This window comes from Lepus europaeus, chromosome 10 (genome assembly GCF_033115175.1).
Source record: "Lepus europaeus isolate LE1 chromosome 10, mLepTim1.pri, whole genome shotgun sequence".
NCBI classification, from domain to species: Eukaryota; Metazoa; Chordata; class Mammalia; order Lagomorpha; family Leporidae; genus Lepus; species Lepus europaeus.
In genome coordinates this window covers 19,767,498-19,793,342 of record NC_084836.1, presented here as the reverse complement: position 1 = coordinate 19,793,342, position 25,845 = coordinate 19,767,498, and the positions used below count along the sequence as shown (strand labels likewise).

Below are 25,845 nucleotides of genomic sequence, written 5' to 3'. Positions count from 1 at the left end.
ATTGAGTTTCTTTATCTCTTTATATATTTTGGTTATTAATCCTTTATCAGTTACATAGTTTGCAAATAATTTCTCCCATTCTGTCAGCTGCCTCTTCACATTCCTGAGTGTTTCTTTTGCAGTACACAAACTTCTCAATTTGATGTAATCCCATTTGTTAATTTTGGCTTCAATTGCCTGTGCCTCTGGGGTCATTTCCAAGAACTCTTTGCCTATGACAATGTCTTGCAGGGTTTCCCCAAAGTTTCTAATAATTTGATTCAGTTGGTTAGAATTCTGTTGAGGATTTTTGCATCTGTGTTCACCAGGGATATTGTTCTGTAATTCTCTATCTGTGTTGCATCTTTTTCAGGTTTAGAAATTAAGGTGATGCTGGCTTCATAGAAAGAATTTGGGATTATTCCCTCCCTTTAAGTTGTTTTGAATGACTTGAGAAAAATTGGAATCAGTTCTTTTTAAATCTCTAGTAGAATTCAGCAGTGAAGCCATCTGGTCCTGGGCTTTTCCTTGTTAGGAGTGTCTTTATTACTGATTCAATTTCCATCTTGGTTATGGGTCTGTTTAGCCTTTCTGTGTCTTCATGGCTCAATTTAGGTAGATTGTATAGATCCAAGAATCCATCCATTTCTTCTGGGTTTCCCAGTTTGTTGCCATGTAGGTCTTTGTAGTAATTTCTGATTATTCTTTTTATTTCTGCAGTATCTGTTGTTACATTTCCTTTTGCATCTCTGATTTTATTTATTTGGGTCTTCTTTCTCCTTTTTTGGTTAGTTGGAACAATGGTGTGTCAATTTTGTTTATTTCTCCGAAAAATCAACTCTTCATTTTGCTAATCTTTTGTATTTTTTTGATTCATTTTGTTGATTTCTTCTCTAATTTTAATTATTTATTACCTCCTCCTAGCTTTGAGTTTGGTTTATTGTTGTTTTTCTAGATCCTTGATATGCATTAATAGCTCATTTATTTGGTGCCTTTCTGGTTTCTTGATATAGGCACCAATTGCAATTAACTTTACTCTTAACACTGCTTTTGTTGTATCACATAAGTTTTGATATGTTGTGTTATCATCTTCATTTGTTTTCAGAAATTTTCTTATTTCTCTTTCGATTTCTTCTATGACCCACTATTCATTCAGGAGCATGTTGTTCAGTCTCCATGTGTTTGCATAGGTTTTAGGGATTCCTGAGTTTGTGATTTCCAGCTTCACTCCATTGTGATGGAGAAGCTACATGGTATGATTTTGATTTTTTTAATTTTCTGAGACTTGCTTTATGGCATAGTATGTGGTCAATCCTAGAGAAAGTTCCATGCACTGGTGAGAAGAATCTGTATTCTGCAACTGTAGGATGAAAAGTTCTGTAGATATTTGTTAGGGTCATTGGTCCTTAGTTGCAATTAAATCTGCTGTTTCCTTGTTGATTTTCTGTCTGGTTGATCTGTCCATTGCTGAAAGGTTGGTATTGATGTCCCAAATTACTATCCTATTAGAGTCTATGTATCCCTTTAGATCCTTTAATGTTTCTTTTAAATAGCCAGGTGCCCTGAAATTAAGTGCATATACATTTATAATAGTTATATCTTCCAGTTGAATTGATCCCTTAATCATTACATAATGCTCTTCTTTATCTCTTTTAATAGTTTTGTGTTAAAGTCTATTTTGTCTGATATTAGAATGGCTACGCCAGCTCATTTTGGTTTCTGTTGGCATGGAATATCTTTTTCCACCCTTTCACTTTAGTCTGCTTGCATCTTTGCTGGTGAGGTATGTTTCTGGTAGGCAGCAAATATATGGATTTTTTAATCCATTCAGCCAGTCTATGTCTTTTAACTGAAAAGTTGAGGCAATTCACATTCAAAGTGACTATTGATAAGTAATGACTTTGTCCTGCCATTTTTCCATAAATATTTCTGTTTTTTACTTTGACTTTCCTTTGAACTTTTACTGGAAGATTTTCTTCCTTTATCTTATTTTTTTTTAAATTAAACTTTTATTTAATGAATATAAATTTCCAAAGTACAGCTTATGGGTTACAATGGCTTCCCCCTCCCAAAACTTCCCTCCCACCGCAACCCTCCCCTTTCCCACTCCCTCTCCCCTTCCAATCACATCATGATTCATTTTCAATTCTCTTTATATACAGAAGATCAGTTTAGTATATATTAGGTAACAATTTCAACAGTTTGCCCCCATATAGCAACACATAGTGAAAAAAAAAAAAACTGTTGGAGTACTAGTTATAGCATTAAATAAGGGTGTACAGCACATTAAAGGCAGAGATCCTACATAATATTTTTTTTAAAAAAAATTAATTAGTTTTCTATGCCATTTCCAATTTAACACCAGGGGTTTTTTTTTTTTTTTTCATTTCCAATTATCTTTATATACAGAAGATCAATTCAGTATATAATTAGTAAAGATCACATCAGTTTGTACCCACGCAGAAACACAAAGTGTAAAAATACTGTTTCAGTACTAGTTATAGCATCACTGCACATTAGACAACACATTAAGGACCGATCCCACATGGGATGTAAGTACACAGTGACTCCTGTTGCTGACTTAACAATTTGACACTCCTGTTCATGGCGTCAGTAATCTCCCTAGGCTCTAGTCATGAGTTGCCAGGCCTATGGAAGCCTTTAGAGTTCGCTGACTTTGATCTTATTCCGATAGGGTCATAGTCAAAGTGGAAGTTCTCCCTTCAGAGAAAGGTACTTCCTTCTTTGATGGCCCCGTTCTTTCCACTGGGATCTCACTCACAGAGATCTTTCATTTAGGTCTTCTTTTTTTTTCTTTTCCATGGTGTCTTGGCTTTCCATGCCTACAATACTCTCATGGGCTCTTCAGCTAGATCCGAATGCCTTAAGGGCTGATTCTGAGGCCAGAGTGTTGTTTAGGACGTCTGCCATTCTATGAGTCTGCTGTGTATCCCATTTCCCATGTTGGATCTTTCTCTCCCTTTTTGATTCTATCAGTTAGTATTAGCAGACACTTGTCTTGTTTGTGTGATCCCTTTGATTCTTAGACCTATCAGAGCCATCGGTTGTGAACTGAAATTAATCACTTGGACTAGTGAGATGGCATTGGTACATGCCACCTTGATGGGATTGTATTGGAATCCCCTGGTACATTTCTAACTCCATCATTTGTGGCAAGTCAGATTGTGCATGTCCCAAATTGTACATCTCCTCCCTCTCTTTTTCCACTCTTAAATTTAACAGGGATCACCTTTCAGTTAAAATTTAAACACCTAAGAATAATTGTGTGTTAATTACAGAGTTCAACCTTTTTTGTACTCAAAGGAATGCAATTTTATAAAGACTGACAGTTTAATTAAGATAAGTTAGACATTTATATGTGGTGACAATTACAACAAAAACAGACTTTAAGGTAGATAGCCTGAAGATTAGTACAAAAAGGATGGAAGGTCCCCACACTTTAGAACAACAAGAACAACAACAAATACTAAAAAGGATAAAGTATTACATTGTACATCTAGAGCCAGGACAAGAGCTGATCTTGTCATAGTTTCTTATAGTGTCCATTTCACTTCCACAGGTTTCCCCTTTGGTGCTCAGTTGTCGCCGATCAGGGAAAACAAATGATATTTGTCTCTTTGGGACTGGCTTAATTCACTCAGCATGATGTTTTCCAGATTCCTCCATCTTGTTGCAAATGACCGGGTTTCATTGTTTTTGACTGCTGTATAGTATTCTATAGAGTACATATCCCATAGTTTCTTTATCTAGTCTACTGCTGATGGGCATTTGGGTTGGTTCCAGGTCTTAGCTATTGTGAACTGAGCTGCAATAAACATTAATGTGCAGATGGCTTTTTTGTTTGCCAAATTAATTTCCTTTGGGTAGATTCCAAAGAGTGGGATGGCTGGGTTGTATGGTAGGGTTATATTCAGGTTTCTGAGGAATCTCCAGACTGACTTCCATAGTGGCTTAACCAGTTTGCATTCCCACCAACAGTGGGTTAGTGTCCCTTTTTCCCCACATCCTCTCCAGCATCTGTTGTTGGTAGATTTCTGAATGTGAGCCATTCTCACCGGGGTGAGGTGAAACCTCATTGTGGTTTTGATTTGCATTTCTCTGATTGCTAGGGATCTTGAACATTTTTTCATGTGTCTGTTGGCCATTTGGATTTCCTCTTTCGAAAAATGTCTATTGAGGTCCTTGGCCCATCTCTTAAGTGGGTTGTTTGTTTTGTTGTTGTGGATTTTCTTGATTTCTTTGTAGATTCTGGTTATCAACCCTTTATCTGTAGTATAGTTTGCAAATATTTTTTCCCATTCTGTCAGTTGCCTCTTCGCTTTCCTGACTGTTTCTTTTGCAGTACAGAAACTTCTCAATTTGATGCAATCCCAAATGTTAATTTTTGTTTTGACTGCCTGTGCTCCTGGGGTCTTTTCCAAGAAGTCTTTGCCTGTACCTATATCTTGCAGGGTTTCTCCAATGCTTTCTAATAATTTGATGGTTTTGGGTCATAGATTTAAGTCTTGAATCCATGTTGAGTGAATTTTTGTGTAAGGTGAAAGATATGGGTCTTGCTTCAAGCTTCTGCACGTGGAAATCCAATTTTCCCAGCACCATTTATTGAATAGGCTGTCCTTACTTGGGATTAGAAATATTCCTGTTTTTTACTTTGACTTTCCTTTGAACTTTTACTGGAAGATTTTCTTCCTTTATCTTATTTTGTAGTGATGACCATGTTTCTGTGTTTCTGTGTGCAGCACATCCTTCAGCATCTTGTGAAGGGCTGGATGGGTTTTGGTTTCTGTTTGTTGTGGAAGATCTTTATTTCACCTTCATTCATAACTCAGAGCTTTGCAGGGTACAGTATTCTGGGTTGACAGTTTTTTTCTCCTAAGACTTGGAATGTATCTCACTCTTCTCTCCTAGCCTATATGGTTTCTGGTGAGAAATCAGCTGTGTATCTATTTGGAGATCCTCTGAAAGTAATCTGACCTTTCTCTCATGCACATTTTAGAATCTCTTCTTTATGTTTTACTTAGTGAGTTTGATTACAGTGTTTCATGTTGAAGATCTTTTCTGACCATGTCTGTTATGAATTCAATTTGGCTTCTGTACTTGGATGTCCCTTTCTTTCTCTAAATTAGGAAACTTTTCTGTTATTATTTCATGAAATTAGTCATCTAATCTTTTCTCTTTCCACACCTTTCAAGAAATCCTAGAACTTGTATATTGCATTGTTTGATAGTATCCTGTAGATTCCCAAAGGTGATTTTTAGTTTTCTAATTTCTTTTTGTGTTTGGCTTCCTATGCTTTGTCTTCTAAGTCACATATTCTTTCTTCTGCTTCACCAATTCTCTTGTTATACCACTGCATTATTTATTTGTTCTGTTGAATTCTTCATTTCCAATATTTCATTTTGATTTCTCTTTAAGATCTCAATTTCATGGGAGAAATTTTATTTCATGTTGTGAACTGATTTCATTAGTTCATGTTTTTGCTTCTGATTACTTCTATGTAATCTTACAATAAATTTTTTGAATTCCATTTCTTGCATTTCTTCAATCTCATCATCTTCACAATCTAGTATTGAAGTGTTGTGTTCTTTTGGGGGAATCATTTTGTCTTCCTTATTCTTGTTTCTTGCATTGGTGTGTTAGCTATTTGGCTTTTGTGGAGATACTCATTGGTTTATTCTTTGTTTTATTGCTGTGGTGGCTTTTATCTTTGTACTATTCCTCTGTAGATTAGTGGAGTGTCTGCTTTCAGTGAATACCTACAAGTGTGTGGTGGGTCTGGCCAGGGAGCTCCGTTCAGTTCTGCAGGGTGAAGGGCATGTCTAAGGTGACACACTCAGTTTTGGGGTGGTAAATCTCCTCTTTTTTATTTTTATCAAAGGGAAGGTTTATTCTGCTCAGCTGAGCTCCTCTCCTCAAACAAGACCAGTGCCTGAGTGCTCACAGCAGTGGGTATATATTCTCCATTCTGTCCCAAGGACCAAAGGATCTGTGCAGTCCTCAGTGTAAGTTCAGATTCCCCAGCAATATCCCTCACCAGGGAACCAGGAAGCACTGAGTGTGTGGAGTCTCCTGCAGTGACTGCCCATAGTCCCAAACACACACTGTGAGTCCTCGCACACAGCCTCAGATTTTTTTCACAGTCTTGGCACAGAAGCCTCCCACAGCCACAAGCTCCCAGAACCCTATTAGTTCTCCCCACCAGTCAGGAGTCTCCACTTGGCTGTTTGCTGGGCATGGATATGAGCTGGTGCAGCTGTTATGTATTTCCAAAATGGTGCCTGCTCTATATTGGCTTGTTACAGAATGCTGTTGCAGGGTGATTGGGGAGAGAGAAATGTTTCCTGCCTTTTTTTTCCTCCTCTAGTTTGGCAGATACACTATCCTCTATGGGACTCCAAGCCAGATTTCCTCTAGGCTCTTCCTGCAGCTTTATCACCAGTGGTTTGGGCTGCTGTAGTCTGGTCTCACCTCACTCTCTAATGCTTGTGTAGAGGCTTTCTGCTGCTGGGATCCTGAGTTGTGGGTGTCCACATCCTCCACATAGGTCCACTGTGTCCCTCTAATTTGCATAGAGCTTTCTCAGCCATTTTCTCCCTAACTCTACCCTGAGACTGCACTCTCTCCACTTTTTTAAAACTACCTTTTCCTAGACTAGAGCAGTAAGCTCCTCCCTTTTCTGCCATCTGTCTCCCCCTCCCTCTCACTTTTCTATCTCTTTCCATAACTCAGCCATCTCCCTGGGAGGTAACTTCCAAAGAGAAGGCACCTAATTGGTTCTTCATGTCTTTTGGGCAAAGACAGAGGCCAAAATTTGTGAACGGTTTTCAGGGTACAAATCCTAGTTTTACCTCCCTAGCTTTTGTGTTTATAAACAGACCTAAAAGAAGCAAAGGCTTTGGTTCAAATAACTCAGCCTATGAAATTCTTTGCCTGACACCAACCTATTTAAATCTCATGTCTCCTCCTCTCTGCTTTCACCACCATTCTCCATACAAATGTATTCTCCATGAGGAAGCCAGGGGAATCTTTGGATACTTAAATCACAAAGGCTCCCAGTGTCCCATGATAAATTCCAGCTGTCTTTCCACATGTGAAGTTCTTTACACTATGATCTTCCACTTTTTCAGCCTCTTCTGATGCCATGTTTCCCTATTCTGGACACCCCAGGCACATTGCTCTCCTTTTTGTCTCTTAAGGATACCAAACAATTTTTCAGTCCAGGGCTTTTTTCTCCTAGAACATACATTCCATGCTCCTTATCCAGGGGGCTGCCTTCTTCCTTAGATCTCAGTTTATGTGCTCCCTCCATAGAGAAGCCTTCCCCTGACCCCTTGTCCACAGTATCATGTACCTCCCCCTACCCTTCTCCCATTATCTTCTCTTCAGAACATCCATCCTTATCTGAACTTACCCCTCTCTTTACATCTTTTTTAAATATTTAGTTTTACTAGGAGGGTGTGGGAGAGATAGGAGAGGGAAAGAACTTGCAGCTGCTGATTCACTCCCCAAATGGCTGCAATACTTAGGGCTGGGCCAGATCGAAGCCAATAGACAGGAGCTTCTCCCAAGTCTCATATGTGGGTGCAGGGGTCCAAACATTTGGGCCATCTTCTGTCACTTTAGGGAGCTGGATCAAAAGTGGAGCAGCTGGAACCTGAACCCATGCTCATATGGGATTCTGGCATTGCAAGTGGCAGCTCAACCTGCTATGCCACAGCGCCAGCCCTGTCCCTCTCTTTGAAAGTCACTTTTGCCCATTTTTAAAATATATTTTGCAGAATGCAAATGCCATTCATACCTCTCTTGTCCACAGCTTGGTCTCCAGTGCCTGACAGAGTGGCAGATTTGTCACATGAATATGTCCACACTTAAGGGCCTGGCTTATTGGTAAAGGCACTCCACATTCTAAACATCATACAAGTTCGTGTGTTCTAAGTTCCAACTCAAACCAGAGGAAATGTGGGTATACATTCCAACTTAGTTTCTTTTTTCTGTTTCAGTCCTCTCTAATAAATAGTGACATTATCTTTGTGAAGTTGCATGCCCCATGGGAAGTCCTTGGAAGATATGCAGAACAAATGAATGTAAGAATGCCTTTCAGGTAGGTGTCAATGTCTTTCCCCCCCACTCCCCTTGTTTCTTCACTGCAAACCTAATGTTCTCTCTAGGGAAAAATAAAACTAAAATGCAGACCTGAAAGCCATTAGAGGAGAAAAATCCTTCACATATTTAGAGGTGCAGATAAATCTTCATGGCCAGTATGATTTCCTGACTTTATGTGAAATACCTTAGCTAATTCAGTCATTAGCAGGCAGACATTTCAAGAGCCTATGATAATGAGGCATTTTCCAAGTAGCATTTTCATTTTAACAATGCCAATTTTTAGAAGTTCTGTGTATTGTGACTTTGAATACCCAGACTCCAGGCACCATGCTTCCTACTGACGAGTCCCTTTCAGAAAACCATTTAAATCTTCCATAGAAACAAGTTCAAGAGATTTCATGAGAATGTAATCTTTCTAAATAACCTGTTCTTGATTTAAAAAAAAAAAACATAATACTGTGCAAACAAAAATGTTGTTACTTGTTCCATGAAGGAACAATCTATGTGGATTATCTAGTTAGTGTTATTAAGAAGATTGATTTATCTTCATCTCACAGTGAATATTATGTTACCTGTGGACTAAGGAAAAGTGATTTTGATTGGCTTGATAAAAAGAAAATAATGTATTAAACTTGAAATTTTAAAAGCTATATGGGAATGCCTGTAATGGAATCTTCTCTAGGAGGTGGGAGGTTTAGTACCAAGAACAGTTCCAAAGGGACTTGAAGAATTAGTACTTTATGTTTGCATTTTGCCAGTAAAACTAAGTCAGATGACAGAAATTAGACAAACTGGTACCAGTTCTACAATATACCTCTTAATGAGCTATGGAAAGCTGTACTGACAAAGAATCAGCTCTGCTTACCGAGACAGAGAAAGGAACCGGGGACACATTTAGAAAAGAACACTCTCCATTTGTAGGCCTCTAAAAATATCTCCTTTTTTACATCTTATTTCTTTTTTATTGGCCTGTCTATCTTAATAGCAAGTTAAACTAGAGGTTGGGGGTTCTAACATCTGTTTTCCTGGTGGCAAATTTCTCACAGTTGATAAATATAGTTTTGATTTTCTCATGTATTTTTGTACTTACCTTGTTAAAAAGGAAATCTGGGAACTCAAGGGTTTAATAAATTAAGAGAAGGTATATCAACTTAGTTTCCATTGAAATTGTTGCATTATGGTTCATTAAAGCCAATTATTTATCAATGATATAAAAACTATCTAACATGAAATAATGTAATATTACACCTAAGATTCAGGAGGAAAAGAAATGACTACAATATATGCTTAGCTAGAAATTGATAGTTTCTCCCATGTATAAATTTCACAAAACCCTAAACATACTTCTGTGACAGAGAACCCAAAGAGATTTGTGCAAATGTGAGCAATGTTAATACAAAGAAAGTTCCCTTAGTACTTACAAGGATTTCATATCTGGAGAGCCTGGCCACATCCTAGATAGCACCACTACTTTCCTCTCACATGGCAGAGAAGTGATGCTTCCAGTCACCATTAATATACTATTCTCCGGCCGGCGCCATGGCTCAACAGGCTAATCCTCCACCTTGCGGTGCCAGCACACCAGGTTCTAGTCCCAGTCGGGGCACCGGATTCTGTCCCGGTTGCTCCTCTTCTAGGCCAGCTCTCTGCTATGGCCCCGGAGTGCAGTGGAGGATGGCCCAAGTTCTTGGGCCCTGCACCCATAGGAGACCAGGATAAGCACCTGGCTCCTGCCATCAAATCAGCGCGGTGTGCCAGTCACAGCACGCCGGCCACGGCGGCCATTGGAGGGTGAACCAATGGCAAAAAGGAAGACCTTTCTCTCTCTCTTTCTCTCTCACTGTCCACTCTGCCTGTCCAAAAAATTATATATATATATATACTATTCTCATACGACAGTAAAATATGATCCAAGTAATGCAATGAGTGTGAGCGTGAGTAATAACCTTCTTAGATGTAGGAATTCCTGCAGGACAACAATTTTAGGAGAAAATACTGTTGGCTATTATTGTTCATGTTCCTATAGATAGGACACTTATAAATACTTAAATTGAGCAATAAATATGCCACTTATGGTAACTTACAAATAAATATTATGTCACTGAAGAATTTGCAGATTTGAGAATTTAGGTTATATGTGATACTAATTGCCTCCAGTAGAGATGTGGTTTTACTTAAACATATTGCAGGTGCTACAACCTGATGCACTTAAAATTTATGCTGTTGTCTTGTCCACAGTTTCAGCCTAAGGAGATACATGCATTTTTGGAGAATTCTCCTACCATGTCATTTCAACAAAATGAACAAATATCAATTAAACTGAATTTAGATGCCCCAAAGAATCTTATCCATATTTATTATTTTCTGTATAATTCAGTTCTGAATCTCAGTTTTAGTTTCCTTCTATTTTCACCCCTACAATGTTAAAAAAAAACATATATCCATGGATATGTTTTTGTAAAGTTAATACAGTTGATTTTTAGGGTAATTTTAGGTTTACAGAAAATTGAGCTTGCAATACGGGGAATTCCCGTATACTCTTTCCAACCCCACTCAGTGTTTTGTTATTAACATCTTGCCTTAGTGTAGGGTGTATCAGTTACAATTGATAGGCCAGTATTGGAACATTAATATTAACATAAGTCCATAGTTCAGGGTTCACTCTTTGTTGTACAGTTCTCTGAGTTTTAACAAATGCATTTTGTCATATATCTACCATAACAGTTGCATGCAGAATAGTTTTATGCCCTAAAAATTCCCTGTGCTACACCTATTCATATCTTTTCCCCCACAGCCCACATCCCTGGCAACAACTGATATTTTTATTATCTCTATAGGTAATGTCTCAAAGATGCACAATATTTTGTGGTTATTTCCCATTTTCCAAAACTGAGATAGCTCAGTAACAGTTTGGAGTATACATAAACCATGTCAGTTTCATTACTTCTCCATTGGTTGAAGCTCAAAATACAGAAAGGGAGATTGCATTTTATTGAAGCATTGAACTCTTCATTCAAACTCATCTAGAATTTTGTTCAGTATTTTAAGAGTAGTGTTGAGCAGTATAGCAGACCCTTATTAAGTCTGATTATAAAAACCTCTTTCTAGAATCCCTTGGCTTCACCTGTTTAATCTGTAACCAGGGCCTCATGGTTAGCAGATGCCCCAGTGTGGTTATTTACAACTTGGAGTTAATGTCAATGTTAGCCTTCTTAACATACTGGTTGTAAAATATATATTTTTATATTACCCTTGTGTAGATCAAAATAGAAATATTCTGTAAACTTGAAGGGCTGTATAAACATAGTTAATATAATAATGTGCCCATAAAGTTATGTTTGCTGCCCCAACCCATCTCTGCATTTCCCTGGGAAAAAAAGCTGTCCTCAACTAAACCCATGCAAGTACCAATCCATGCAAGTACAAATCACCACTCTGTGCATGTTTTGTTGGCAAAGAGCAACCATAAAGATTATGGTAATGAGAAGAGGAGGATAGCAGTGGAAACTTTCATAAGATTTCATGATGCAGAAACACATGCCCTGTGTTCCCACTACATTTCTCACTGTTAATCTCTTTTTAGTTTTTTCTTCTTCACCTCTTACAGGCTTCTATCTTCAATCTCCTTTCCTTCCTTGCTAGTTCAAACTGTAACTGACGATGGGTTTTCTTCTCGACTGGCTTCATTTTTGCTGTTCTTCCAGGAGAAAAATCTATTACCTGCCCCGCCGGTACAAGTTCATGAGCAGGTGAGTAGCATGCTCTGTCTTGATGGTGTGTGTTTGCCCATGGGCCTGTGTACTCCCACCAACGACAAGGGGCTTCAAGCCAAGAAAGATGAGCCTTTGTCACATGGGAAAACCAGCTGCCATGCATGTTCTAAAAATAGCTATTTCAGGTTAACCTGAACAACAACAAAAAAATCCAAACTGAAAATGTCCTTCTTGGAGGCTTCCCCTTCCCACTTGGAAGGATGCAGTCCACCTGCAGTATGTTGAGGCTGCTGCTTTTAAAACCCCAGCTGTCAGATTAATCACCTAAACTCTCAGCCTATGAGATCATCTGGAGGCTTCAATGTTGTTTTTTTCTCTCCCAGATTCCTCCCCCTACTGAATGTAATTTGAACCTTGACGTGCAGTCACCTTCTCAAAAAGCTGATGTCTACATGGCACCCCATCATAGGAGGAAGGGACTCTCCTATGTTAGTAATGCTTTGTTAATAAAATATACAAATGTGTAACCTCATTCAGGAGCCACTCATATCCTCCCCTTTTTTTTTATCAAAGAAAAACCTCATTGGATAACATTGTGTTTTTATTATAATTTGTGTCCTTCTCAAGCTTGCTTCTCATTTTTTTTTTTTTGAGAACACATCAATAATAATGTGTCCTAGTTGTAATCATTCGCAAATCCAATTGAAACTTTAATGTCCTAGTTGTAATCATTCGCAAATCCAATTGAAACTTTAATTGGTCGTGTGTCTCCCTTCACCTTGAATTGAGTTGATTGTTAAACTGGGAAACCAGTGAGTTTCTCTGAAAGTCCTGTAGGTCAGTGTGGTAAGACTTAGCGATTCACATTTGCTGTTTGTGTGCTATGCATGGTTATAAGTAAATAATTGGTATATTTTGGTGAGTTTACTTAAATGCACATGCACTCAAGTAAGTATGGTGTGAGAATTGGCATCCAAGGAAACTGAACTGTGGCTTCTCAGAATGTCCCTGTGCAGCACCTTTTTGGCCGTTCTTTCACTAGAAAACAGGCATGACATTTGGTCTCACCTTATTTAAATTAGTCCCTTGTCGCACAGTGACTTTCTATGAAAACCCGATGCAACATTTTAGCCAGTATTAGTAGTTCTCAATAGTTCTCAAACTTCAGGCAGTGTCAGAATCACCAGAAATGGCTTGGTAGAAACACAGATTTCTAAACCTCACCTGCGGAGTTTCTGATCCAGCAAGTTCATGGCAAGGCCATAGAGTGTTAAGCTCTAGCTAGTTCCCAGCTGAAACTAATGCTGCGAGTCCGGGGACCATGTTTTGAAAACCACTGGTCTATAGAACAGATCAGTCTCCACCTTCCAATTACAAGTAAGGATTTTACTGACCGTAGATGGAGGGAATGAAAACCAAAATCAAGTAAAACCTGAAGGAAATACAACAAGGTGAGAAGTTTCTCCCAATTTTCATGACATAGTAAAAATATCAAGTCTGTACATGATCACGTTTCAATCTACTGAGTGAGATATAATCCAGATTAAGAAGCGTTACTCTTGTTCAAATGTGCCAGCCAGCCTTCACTCAGGAAATCCCACATGGGTGGGACAGAGCATATTATTTGTGATCACAAAGCCCACATTGTTACTGGGTGACAGGAGGCAACTTACTTCAAAACTCTGAGCCTAAATTTCCAAAATTTATAAAATTTTTTCCTGAATTTATAAAATTAGGATACTTATATATTCCCCAAAAGATTGATGTAAAGTTTGTGACTAGTAGATTGATTTTCTAAAAGTGACTAGCATAATGTTTATAATATGTAATGTTTATAAATATACTGTCATGTGTTTGTGTACTTCTGTTGTCTTTCTGCTTCTGAACTTGTCACCCATCTCCTCTGTCATCCCTTTCTTCTGTCCCCTAGTGACTGATTCTCCATTTCTCTGGAAAGCTCTGATATTACTTACCAAGTGGTCATTTATATCTATTCCATACATTCTCAATATACATTCCCTATTCATATCTTGTATCCACCATACACACAGTCACATAATTTAAAACCTCTGGGTAATTCTGAATGGTTAGCCCCTGATATAATCATCCTTTCAAGTTCTGCAGATGCAGTTCCATGAATACTTACTCTTCATTTCCACTGATATCACTGAAGCTGAACTCTGATCACCTCTTGTCTGTTTTATATCAATTTATGTTCCTACCCCTGTCCTGATGTCCTTCCAAATTCTATTCTAATCATCTCCCTATGTAGCAAATCTGATTATGTCACAAGGTGGCCACCCCACAGTGATTACAATGAAGTTAAAAGCTTCAGCTTAAAAGAGCCCACTTTAGGGTCCTGCACTGCAGCATAGTGGGTCAAGCTGCCACTTGCAACACTGGCATCCAGTATGGGCACCAGTTCAAGTCCCAGCTACTCCACTTTCCATACAACTCCCTGCTAATGCACCTGTGAAAACAGCAGAAGATGGTCCAAATGCTTGGGCCCCTGAACCCATATGGGAGACCCATATGAAGCTCCAGGCTCCTTGCTTTGGCCATTGTGGTTATTTGGGGAGTGAACCAGCAGATGGAAGACTTCTCTCTGCCTCTCCCTCTCTGTAACTCTGCCTTTCATATAAACAAATTGAAAAAAAAATGAAATCAGCCCATTATAAACCATCTTCACCCATTTCTCCCTTCCTACCACTCTGCTCCAACTATTTTGAACCATACATGGTTCCCATACATATTAAGCCTCCTTAAGGTTGTGTGTCATTGCATATAGTGGTTCCTCTTTAAAAGTCTTTCCCATTTTGTTCACTAAGGTTATACCTACGCAGCCCTCAAAACTCAGCCTATGCAGTTGGACCTTTTTACCAGGTTAAATGATGCCCCCTCTTTGTGTTCCAGTTGGCACCTGTGATCCATTACCCTGTAGTCTATGATGTGGATGTCTGTTGCACCACCTGTACAGTATTTGAAAGCAAAATAACATTCATTTCTATATTTCTATTACCTTGAACATTATAAGTGGAGTGAATCTCCATACACTTGTGTGAAGATGGAGTGGGGAAAGAGGAGGTCAGAAAGAAGAGAATCACAGAGAAACCATGTCTCCCATAGGGGTGAGAAACGTCTGGCTCGTTGGACATATATAACCTATTGAATCATTTGGCCTGTCTCTTCCAAGGCAACCACAAGTGGGACTTGGAATTAAATAAATCTACAGCAGGGTAATTTTTAAGTTGGCAATTTTTCATGGTCCATGAGTGATGTTATAAATATCCAAATGGCCTCTGGCAGGAAAAAAGAAGGTTTCCCACCCCTGGTAAAGCATCTGATGCAGAATTGGGACTAGAACATTCACTCAAACAATGGCGGAAAGATCAGTAATGAGGGGTTGAAAAAGATACTAATAAGAGGAAAAACATAGGACCTGAACCCTGGTTAGGATACCAAATTTCGGCTGGCGCCGTGGCTTAACAGGCTAATCCTACGCCTTGCGGCGCCAGCACACCGGGTTCTAGTCCCGGTTGGGGCGCCCGATTCTATCCCGGTTGCCCCTCTTCCAGGCCAGCTCTCTGCTGTGGCCCAGGAAGGCAGTGGAGGATGGCCCAAGTCCTTGGGCCCTGCACCCCATGGGAGACCAGGAGAAGTACCTGGCTCCTGGCTTCGGATCAGCGCGATGTGCCGGCCGCAGCAGCCATTGGAGGGTGAACCAACAGCAAAAAGGAAGACCTTTCTCTCTGTCTCTCTCTCTCACTATCCACTCTGCCTGTCAAAATAAATAAATAAATAAATAAATAAAGGATACCAAATTTCATGAAGTCCAACCATTATCAGATTCAACTGTTCTTCAATAAATTTGTGGAGAAATAGAACTAAAAGATAAATTTATTTTGTGCAAAGAATGTTGAGATCCATGCATGTGACTAGTAGTCAGAAAGTTCATAGAAAATGTATATTGTGAATACAATATGCATAGATTTCAAAATTTACTTCCAAAATAAATTTATCTTTTAATTTCACTTTCCTCACACTTTTTGAAGTACCCTCATATTTAAACTTCTACAATACGTTTGACAAGTTCACTTCTGAAAATTCCTGGTGTTAGGAAATTCCCTAGCCCTCTGTGGGAATCTGATGAAAAATGCTTCCTTAAAATAAGTCATCATCCCTCTATTTAGCTTTCACTCCTTGACTATAGTTCTCATCCCAACTAGATAAAAAATCTATAGAGCAAAACAGGCAACATATGTTAAAAGAATGTGAAATTACTGAGAAAAATGCGTGGTGCTTAGCAGCTATTTGGAGATTCAGAGTTGGGAAAGAGGAAGAAGTCCATACTTAAGGGATTGGGAAAATGTTGGAAGTAAAAGCAGAATAGAAATCCAGAAGAGATACAAGTGTGATAAGGAAGAGGATTTTTCTTTTAACAAATTGTGCATTATAACTATACTAGGTCTTTGAGGTATTGGTGCCCTGGAGGCCTTTGGAACCGATGGCAAAGCAGTTGAAGCAAGAGTAAAGCTAGAGAGTCAGTTTGGGAGTCACAGCTGCAGAAATCCTGATTTTAGCCAGGAGAGTATATGGACTTTCCAAGGAAATGATGTGAGGAGTGAAGAAAAAAGCACAAGTGGCCATGCTTTAGAAAATCGACTTCAAGGGTATCAGAGGAGACATGTGGAGGATAGAGAGGAACAGATTGAAAGTAGCAGAAGAATGAAGGGAGGGCAATTTCAAGAAACCAGGAGTGAACATTCATAAGGAAGCATATTCTTCAACTTCTGATGACCAATGACAAATGAGAATTGATTTGGGATACTTAGAAGTTGTTGGTGACCCCGATGATAGCAGTCTCTGTAGAAGACTGGTTCTCAAATGTTAGCATGCATCTGTATCATCTGTAGGACTTTTAAAATCATAGATTATTAGTCTTATTCCTGTGGCTTCTGATTCACTTATCTTAGTGGGGCTCAATAATTTGCATTTCTATCAAGATTCCCAAGTGATGCTGATGCTGGCTTGTCCAGGGCCCCATTTTGAGAACCAAAATGGAACAGAAACTAAATAATAATAGCTAGTGCAAGGTAGACAAGATCCTAATGAGCCAGGCAGGGAGGGTTCCCTATAACTTTTGAGACATTTCATGGTAGAGGAAGGAGCAAAGAAGGCTGGCTTTAGAATACAACTTAAGGGAAGGCAAACAGTGGAGGCTTGAACATGTGACCGGTGACATGTTCTCCATATGTGCAGAGGAGAGATTCTGAGTAAATAAAGTTTGAGAACTCCTATTTCTAAAGCTGGAAGAATGATTTACCATACACTAATCTTTGGCTGGAAAAAAAAGGCTATGCTAAATCAAGGGGATAAATCACAGTCATGGAAAAATTTAAGTATTGGACGGCCCTGAAAGATTGTGGGCCAAAACAAAGGAAAAAGAAATCTCAACTATGGTATTATGGTACATTTATTCAGAATGGCTCTTAAATTAGGCTTCAGGGCTTTCCAAATAGAACTGATTTGGACATCACTGGAGTGATATGACTTTCTAAAGGACAGTGTCTGGTGTGATCCTTAAAATGCAATTAACCAAAAGTTTTGTAACTGCTTAACCCGTTATTTCATCTCAAATGGACTGATTTAGATGATGAAGAGTATTTGTCTCTTGGTAGCCAGCTGTGATATTTCAAATCTTTGAAGAGCACATCTATATTGCATCACCTTGTATACCAATAGTGAAGCACTTGATTTCCAATATTGTAAAATTTACCTGTCATACTAAATATGAAAGTTAATTTATCTTCCCATTTCACTTATATAAATGATGTTTATTTTCATTAATCCATGAAAGCATCCCTGAAACAGACTCACCTCCTTTAAGGATAAGAAAAATTAATGAGAAATTCTGAATTATCTGAGCAGGCAGAAAAATTAAACATCCTAACACAAATATCTTTATTTTACAAGTCACCTACTCCCATGTAGTTCAGATTGTGTTTTGGAATAAATGTTGTTTTTATCCATATACTTGGAATGCTGCTTCAACTTTTACCTTGGGGCAGGCTTCTAGGCATTATAAATTGCCTTTCCCATAAATTAGGGGGAGTTTATCATGTTTTTCTGCCTTGTTTACCTTCACAGAACAGTTCAGTATAGCTTATAGAGGTTGTGATTACAGAATAACTAATCTGATGATCGTGGTAGCTGATAGCTGAAGTCTCAATACTACTGATTCCTTCTGCTCCTTCCCTCCACGTACACACACATTCTGCCAGACTTTATCATTTGTGATGCTTGGCATAGTGAATGCTAGGCCCTATTGTATTATACATTCAGTGTAGTCTCAGTCTTATCAGATGAGCAAATAGGCACAATGACAAAGTGGTTTGTATTTTTCCATCCCCATTTTTAAAAATTAATATATTTAAATGTTCCAGGGCCTTTGGACTCTTCTATAAGGTATTAAGCTACACCCCAAATAGTAGCCCTGTGACCTAAAAGAATTGCATTAGCTTCCAAAGATCCCTAATTCCTATCCTGGGAGAGGCTGTAAATACAAGAGACTTGGCTCTAAGAAAAGGAAGAAGAAATCTGAGCCTCCTGTTGTCTGTTGTCAGTCCAGAAGGGCTTCTTTTTACTGCAAAGTGGGACTGTAATGTCTCTACTGAAATAAATAAATAAATAAATAAATAAAAAGCCTATCTGTAGGTTCCCTGGAGGCATATCAATCCTGAAAATGTAATCTGTTGGAAACACGATGCCATTATTATAATATTCTGGTCTGGGAAAAAGCAGGTGTCTCTGCAGTAGGCCTGTTTCATTTAATTCAATGCAATTAACTTGTCATTAGTGCACGCTGTCTTCTGGGTTGTTAGTGGCTCAAGGGAAGAGGCCTTGTCGTCTTCTTCCTCTGGGTACACAGTAGCATCTGAGTTGCGACTGCTCAGTGGGCCATTTATAAAGGCTTATGCATGGGTTAGCATGTTGGGAGCACAGCTCTTTGCATATGGCCCTTTCTTTAATCACTGCCGCTCCTAAGGTAGGTAGGATTGTCTCCCCCTTTACAGTGAGGTAGCCAAGGGTCAAAGAGGGCAAGCAGAACCTTTCCGAGATTCACCTTGAACAGCCACAGCAGAGGTGGCACATCTGTGCCCGTGTGCTTCGACGGCATTGCCAGCTCTTTCCAGCTCCTTTTCTAAAATCTTGCCTTCTGTGAACCAACGTTTTAGGGGAGGAACCTGAACTGAATCATAAGAACAACTCTTTATAAAAGTAATTCACCTTGTAGTTCAGCTACTGACTTGACAAGTCAAGGCCAGAAATGCCCACATGGATGATCCCCCCTTCTCTTTATTGATTTGCCTTTGTAATCCACAAGAGGGCTTTTGCTCAGTGAATGGCAGACATGAAACAAGGTGACCATATATCCTACCAAAATCAATGCTAAATCATTAAGCCAATGTTTTCTCTTTTCTTTTCCCTGTCAGAAGAAGCTTTATTAGGTAAACTCCACTCCTATAGGAAAATAGAAATGGGATGCTTTCTGGTTATTTGTCTACAGGCTTATCTGAGTAGTTTTTAGGATTACTTGTTTCTGGAACTTTCCTTCTTATTATTGAAAGGCAGAGGCCCAGAAAAAAGAGCAAGCAAGCTCCACCAGTGGGTTCAGTCCCCCAAATACTTGCAATGGCCTCTGGCTAGGACTAAGGCTAGGAAAGCAATCTAAGTCTCCCATAGGGGTGGCAGGGACCCAATTACTTCAGTCACCACTGCTGCCTCCCAGGGTCTGCATTAACAGTAACCTGGAGTCAGCAGTGGAGCCAGGGATCCAAGCCAGCCACTCCTATATGAGACATGGGCATCTTAACCAGTGCCTTAACTACTAAGCCAAATATCTGTCCCCTATTTGGGGGTTTTGTTAGATCAGGGTAGCACAACCTTCAAAGGAGCATTATAGTTTTTGAGTTGCTTTTGGAAGGAGAATTTTCTACATAAAAATCCATCCTTCATCCTAGAAACTTTCATCTAATTGAGCCCTTTGTACAGCCAAGGCATTGTGCAAGCATTTGATATTCATTATTCAGTGCATTCTCCACCACTGCTTTATGCAATGGGTACTTTTAGCTCAGAGAGTTTTATCCACCTGCTTAGCCTCTCATATTAGCAAGCTGTGCAAATGGGCTGCGACTCTGCTTCCAGCTGACTCCAAAAGCCATCACTATACACAGAAAGTTTTCCATTCAATATTGCAAAAAGGAAAGCTGTTTGTTTGTTTGTTTAGGTAACATAACCAAAGTATTGCCCAAATCACAAACAGCATGTATTATCTACAGAGCATCTGGCCGATCATCATTTTAGAAATGAGGATATGAAAGCATGACGAGGCTAAAAGGCTTGTCACATGCCACTCTTACATATAATGGCAGAATCAACACTCCAGCTTGTGCCTCCTACTTTCCAACTCATCAGTTTTTGTGCTGTGTGTATCTCCTTGTGTGGCTGAAGGTTATCCTCAGTGGAGTGTGAGTGTGGCTCAGTTTGGAGACAGGCATGGGTTTATGGAAGAGCAGCTTAAGGTAGTACTCATTCATCATGTCCCTGCCAAACTGCCACAGCGAAATAGACTCATTCCTGGAGTCGTCAACTGGGAGGCAGAGACTGCATGTAGAACGCCAGCCTTAGCACAGTGGGAAACTACCTGACTGTGGCCTGGTCTTAAGGGGAGAATCAGATAAGACAGTATGAAGGAATATGAGCGTCCCATTGTTGTAATGATGCATTACCACAACTCAGACGCACAGAATAACACATTTACTATCTCACAATTTTGCAAGTCAAAGAAGCCCTGGGGAACAAGCCTCAGCCAGTTTCTCTGTTCAGGGTCTGTCTCCCATGCCTGATAGTGAAGCGTTGGCCTGGGGAAGAATCTGCTTGCACGTTCCCTGAAGTTGCTGGCACAGTTCAGCTCATGCAGATACAGAGCTGAGGTCTCTCTCTCTTTACTGGCTCGTGGCTGAAAGCTGTTCTCAGCTTCAAGAGGCTGCCTGCATACCCTGGCTTCTAGCCTTTTTCGTCTTCAAAGCAAGCTGTGCAAGATCAAGTTTTTCTCATACTCTGAATCCCTTTAATCTTGTCTTCTGCCACATCACTCCTGCATCCAACAAGTGAAAGGTCTCTGCTTTGAAAGGGCCCATGTGTGAATCCAGGGCCCTCTCCCTATCTTTAGGTCTGCAACCATATTTACATCTTTTAAATCCCTTTTGCCCTGTAACATAACATACTCAAAAGTTCAGGGGTAATGGTATAGACATGCTGTAGGTGGGGGAACGATTCTGCCAACCAGAGGAAAACGCAAACTGCTGACCATGTTTGAGTGGCCATTCCTCCATGAGAAGGCAAATTATGATAGAACCTGGAACATCTGTCCTTTGTTTTCCTGCATCTGCTTGGGCTCCCTACTGATAGCCAGTCTACCCTCTTCAACCCTGTACCTAGCTCTATGTCTCAGAAGTTGTTTTTTAAAAGATTATTTTTATATGAAAGAGTTATGGTGTAGGGGGGATCTTCCAGCCACTGGTTCACTCCCAAAATGATTGTGATGGCCAGAGCTGGGCCAGGCCAAAGCCAGGAGCTTCATCTGGGTCTTCCACCTAGGTGACAGGGGCCCAAGCACTTAGGCCATCTCCAGCTGCTTTCCCAGGTGCATTAGCAGTGAGCTGGAGCAGAAGTGGAGTTGCAGGACTTGAACTGGTGCTCCCAGGGGTTGCCAGCATCATGGTCCACAGCTTAACTTCCTGTGCCACAGTGCCAGCCCTACAAAAGGTTTATTTTTAAGATGCTCTTTTGAATGTCTGTCTTCTACTATGGTGGTGATGTGTCCAACCACTCTATATTCTACTTTTACATCCGTCCTGTGGGTCCTCAAGAAGTTTTTAACAACATTTGCTGTCTGCTGGCAGCTTCTTCAAAGCATGTCACACACACAGTCTTTTATGAGCTCCTAACCACCCTGGAGGTCAGCGAAATGCTGGTAGCAGTGATGACTCTCATTACCATTGCTCTACTCAATAACCCTGGCAAAGAAGGCTCAGAACGGTGAGTCACACAGCTGATAAGCCCCTGGGCCAGGCTTTAGGCCCCTCGGGAATAGACCCTAGCTCCCTTCCATGACGCCAAGCACTTTCTTCCAGCTCTCTCTTCACTTCCTTTCACTGCTCCTCATTTTTAAATTAACTGATCATTTTCATTATGCTGTTCTACTCTCTCTCTCTACCATTTAAACATTTCATTGAAATTGCAGTGGCACAACTGGCTGTTAGAAGTTACCATTTCATTCCCATAGAGTATTTATGCCTAATTTTTTTACAACTTTATTTGTGTTTATCCACGTTGAGCACTGTACCCAGCTGGACTGGATTCATAGTCAGTGCACACAGAGCCCAGATTCTGCAAAGTATAGTCTGATTAGTGCTACAGACTAGAGATGTGTGGGAGGTAAAAGTTCTATTGTTAAAAAAAAAAAAAAAAAGCATTTTTGGGTCAATGTCCTCTTTCTTGAATGAGTTTTAAGATAACCAGACAAAATAAACCCCTGAATCGTAGGAAAGAGCACAAGATTAGCCTAGGAGGTCTAATTGATGAGTCCGTTTAAGAACTAACTCATGAACTTAGACAAGTGATAAATTCTGGTGAAGCTCAATTAACTTTTAATTGAAAAAAGAAATGTTAAGAGATAAGTGATTGTTCTATTCTTTCTTAGAAGAAGGGGAAAACATAATAATAGCCAGAATAACTGTAAAACAAATACTGTTCTGAACACTTTACAGGGGGACTTCAAAATGTCCATGGGAAATAGAAGATAAGCTTGTTTTGGTGCAAACATTTTAAACCCAAAGCATAGTTTTTTTTTTTTTTTCATAATATGTATTTTCTGTGAGTGTTTTGAAGATTTTAGGTATGCATAGGATCCAAAAATTTTTACACCAAAATAAACTTATCTTTTAATTCTATTTTTCCATGAACTATGAAGTATCCTGTATGTGTGCATGCATGCGTGTATGTGTGTGTGTGTTGGTACTTGTGTGTATGTGTAGCAACTCCTCATTACAACTCCATGAATATCATTACTTTGCCCATTTTGCAGACATGGAAATTGAAGCACAACACAGAATCACACCACAAATATTTATGGATCCAAGATTTGAAACTAGGCATTCCAACCCCAGAGTCCATGTTCTCAAATTCTGAGTCATGCTGCTTTTCTGAACCACCATCATCCCACTATATTTTAAGTATTTATAGAGAGATGGGGTTAGAGGGCAAAGGAAGAAAAGTTGGGAGAGATGGGAATGTTTTCCCCTTCTTGTCTGTCTGCATGGTCCTGAGAACAATCTTTACTTCAGTGTGTGTGTGTGTGTGTGTGTGTGTGAGAGAGAGAGAGAGAGAGAGATGGCTGGGTGTGGGGATGAGGTTCCTTTTTCTAAAGGAAGAGCCTAGGGCAATTGTGAGTTTCTTTCCACTTTGAATGCCCAGGGGTTCTGAAAACAGCCAACACTATGCAGTGCTGAGGTCATGGTTAGGCTGAACAATCTGGAGAATGAAGGCGATAATAAAATAGAAGTTCACCACCAATTTCCAGCTTGGAAATGATTGATCATATAAAAAATATTCCTTTCATCTGGGAGTTTCACCATGATGGTTAATTTTATGCTTCATCTTGAGTGGGATAAGAGTTACTTACATAGCTGGTAAAATGTTGGTCTGGGCCGGCGCCGCGGCTCAATAGGCTAATCCTCCGCCTTGCGGCGCCGGCACACCGGGTTCTAGTCCCGGTCGGGGCACCGATCCTGTCCCGGTTGCCCCTCTTCCAGGCCAGCTCTCTGCTGTGGCCAGGGAGTGCAGTGGAGGATGGCCCAAGTGCTTGGGCCCTGCACCCCGTGGGAGACCAGGATAAGCACCTGGCTCCTGCCATCGGATCAGCGCGATGCGCAGGTCGCAGCGCCAGCCGCGGCAGCCATTGGAGGGTGAACCAACGGCAAAAGGAAGACCTTTCTCTCTGTCTCTCTCTCTCACTATCCACTCTGTCTGTCAAAATAAATAAATAAATAAATAAAATAAAATAAAATAAAAATGTTGGTCTGGCTGTGTCTGCTAGCCTATTTCCAATAGCATGTTTTGACTTGGTAGACCGAGTAAAGAAGTGAGCGGGCATTATTCCATTCATTGAAAACCTCAATAGAATCAAAAGCTGAAGGCAGGGCAAATTTCCCCAAAGGGTGAAGGGAGAGTGAATGTGCCATTGGCTTAGAGGATCATGGAAGCTGAGAAGTCCCTCCAGCTGCAGTTTGTAAGCAGGAGGCCTATGAAAGCTGCTGCTATTAATCCCAGTGTAAGACTGAAGACCGAAGGACCAGGAATACCAATGTCTTGTCAATGTTCTGGCTTGAGAAGACAGCAAACTCACCCTTCCTTATGTTTTGGTTCTGTTCAGGCCATTGAATTGGATGATGCCAACCAGCAATGGGGAAGGCTAAGTTCACAGTTACAACCAGAAATAACGTTTTATCCACTATCTGGCTTCTTCTTAGCTCAGTCAAGTTGACATATAAAGTAGCCATCACATTCACTGAAAATGACAAATTGCTGTGTAAAATAGTTTTAAGCTGAAGAAATAAAACATGGCCAGATGTAATCCACTGTCAACTAGTTTTACAGAGATGAAATCAGAGGTCTAAAATCTGCACTTAGGTCCTGATTTTATTCACTGGCTGAGTAACTAGGGTCTCTTTTGTAATGTGTAAAATGGTACCTGTCCAGTTCTTCTGAAATAGATGCTGCTTGCTAAATGCTCTTGGGCCAAAGACTATTTTTCAGAGGCCTTGATACTTGAGGGAGCATAATCTTTTTAAAGTCAGATATGATTTTTGCTCCTGCTAGTGGTTTGCTATGAACAGTGATTGAGAGCTGGTCTCTCGGATGCTTGGTGTTTCCATCAGCAGGAGTCAGTGGGGGCCAAGGGAACAGGGACACAGCCAGCAAGGAAATAGCATGAAACCAATTTTCAGGACATTGCTATTGTCTCCCTTGAGTGTGCTAGGCGAGGTAGCACATCCACATCGTGATGTTCTGGCACTCAGGGAACTCAGGTTAGCTTGAAAAGACAGCAGTGAAAGCTAAGGAGTCTGCTTCAGGAAGGTGTGAGAGGCAGGCAGCAAGCCATGGCCCTGGGGTCCCTAGGCACATTCCCCACCCCCAGGATGTGCTGACAGGTGCTCTCAACAGTGACCTACAGCCTCAGAGCTCTTATCTGACCTCAGAATTTTTCCAAACAAAAAATGAGTTTCTAGACCCTACAGAATGTGAGAAGTGGTGGTCTCTGCTGCTTTGCTTAAGGGACTGTCAGCTTCCGTTTTAGAGTCTTGCAGCCTTGTTATGACCACTTACTTGGTCATTTATTGGCATGTAGTAGGCGTGACTGCTGTTTTGTAGATGAACTGAGGTCACGCGGTGAGATTCAAATAACACTGGAGTTACAGCTCTTTTCTTTACATCTGTGAAATGTGGGTACCACGAGTACAGTCAGAGTGCCTGGAGAGTGTGGTGCTAGCAGCATGGCTCTGTGGAGTCTTCCCTGCTGTGTTTTGGGGCAATGCTGACATGCTGTACCCTTTGGTCTTGCCTTCCATGTACCACAGGATCGATAAACAAATAAGCAGGTTTCGGAGATGGTTACCTAAGAAGCCAATGAGGCTGGACAAGGAGACACTGCCAGACCTGGAGGAGAATGACTGCTACACTGCCCCTTTCAGCCAGCAAAGGATCCATCAGTGAGTGTTGCATGTGGAAGCCCCTGCTTGCCGAAGGGCAATGCCACTGTGGCAGAGCCTTCCCCTGCATGCCTTTGTTTTCTTACTATGTGCAAAGAACAGGATAGTAACCTTTATCTTAAGAATACTGTGAGTGTTCCTGTCCCTTTAAATTAGGAAGAGCTGGTAACTGCTGTACATCCCCACATCTCAGTAAC

The 25,845-nt window shown here is 40.3% G+C and overlaps 1 protein-coding gene across 1 annotated transcript in view; it reads left to right on the top strand.

The window, feature by feature from the left end:
* ANO4 (anoctamin 4) overlaps window positions 1-25,845 on the top strand; it is a 409,492-nt gene that overhangs the window by 224,746 nt on the left and 158,901 nt on the right. Inside the window, exons 5-7 of the mRNA XM_062201997.1 lie at window positions 8,001-8,101; window positions 11,808-11,852; window positions 25,517-25,648. Coding sequence (XP_062057981.1) covers window positions 8,001-8,101; window positions 11,808-11,852; window positions 25,517-25,648 — 278 coding nt within the window. The remainder of the gene's footprint in view (window positions 1-8,000; window positions 8,102-11,807; window positions 11,853-25,516; window positions 25,649-25,845) is intronic.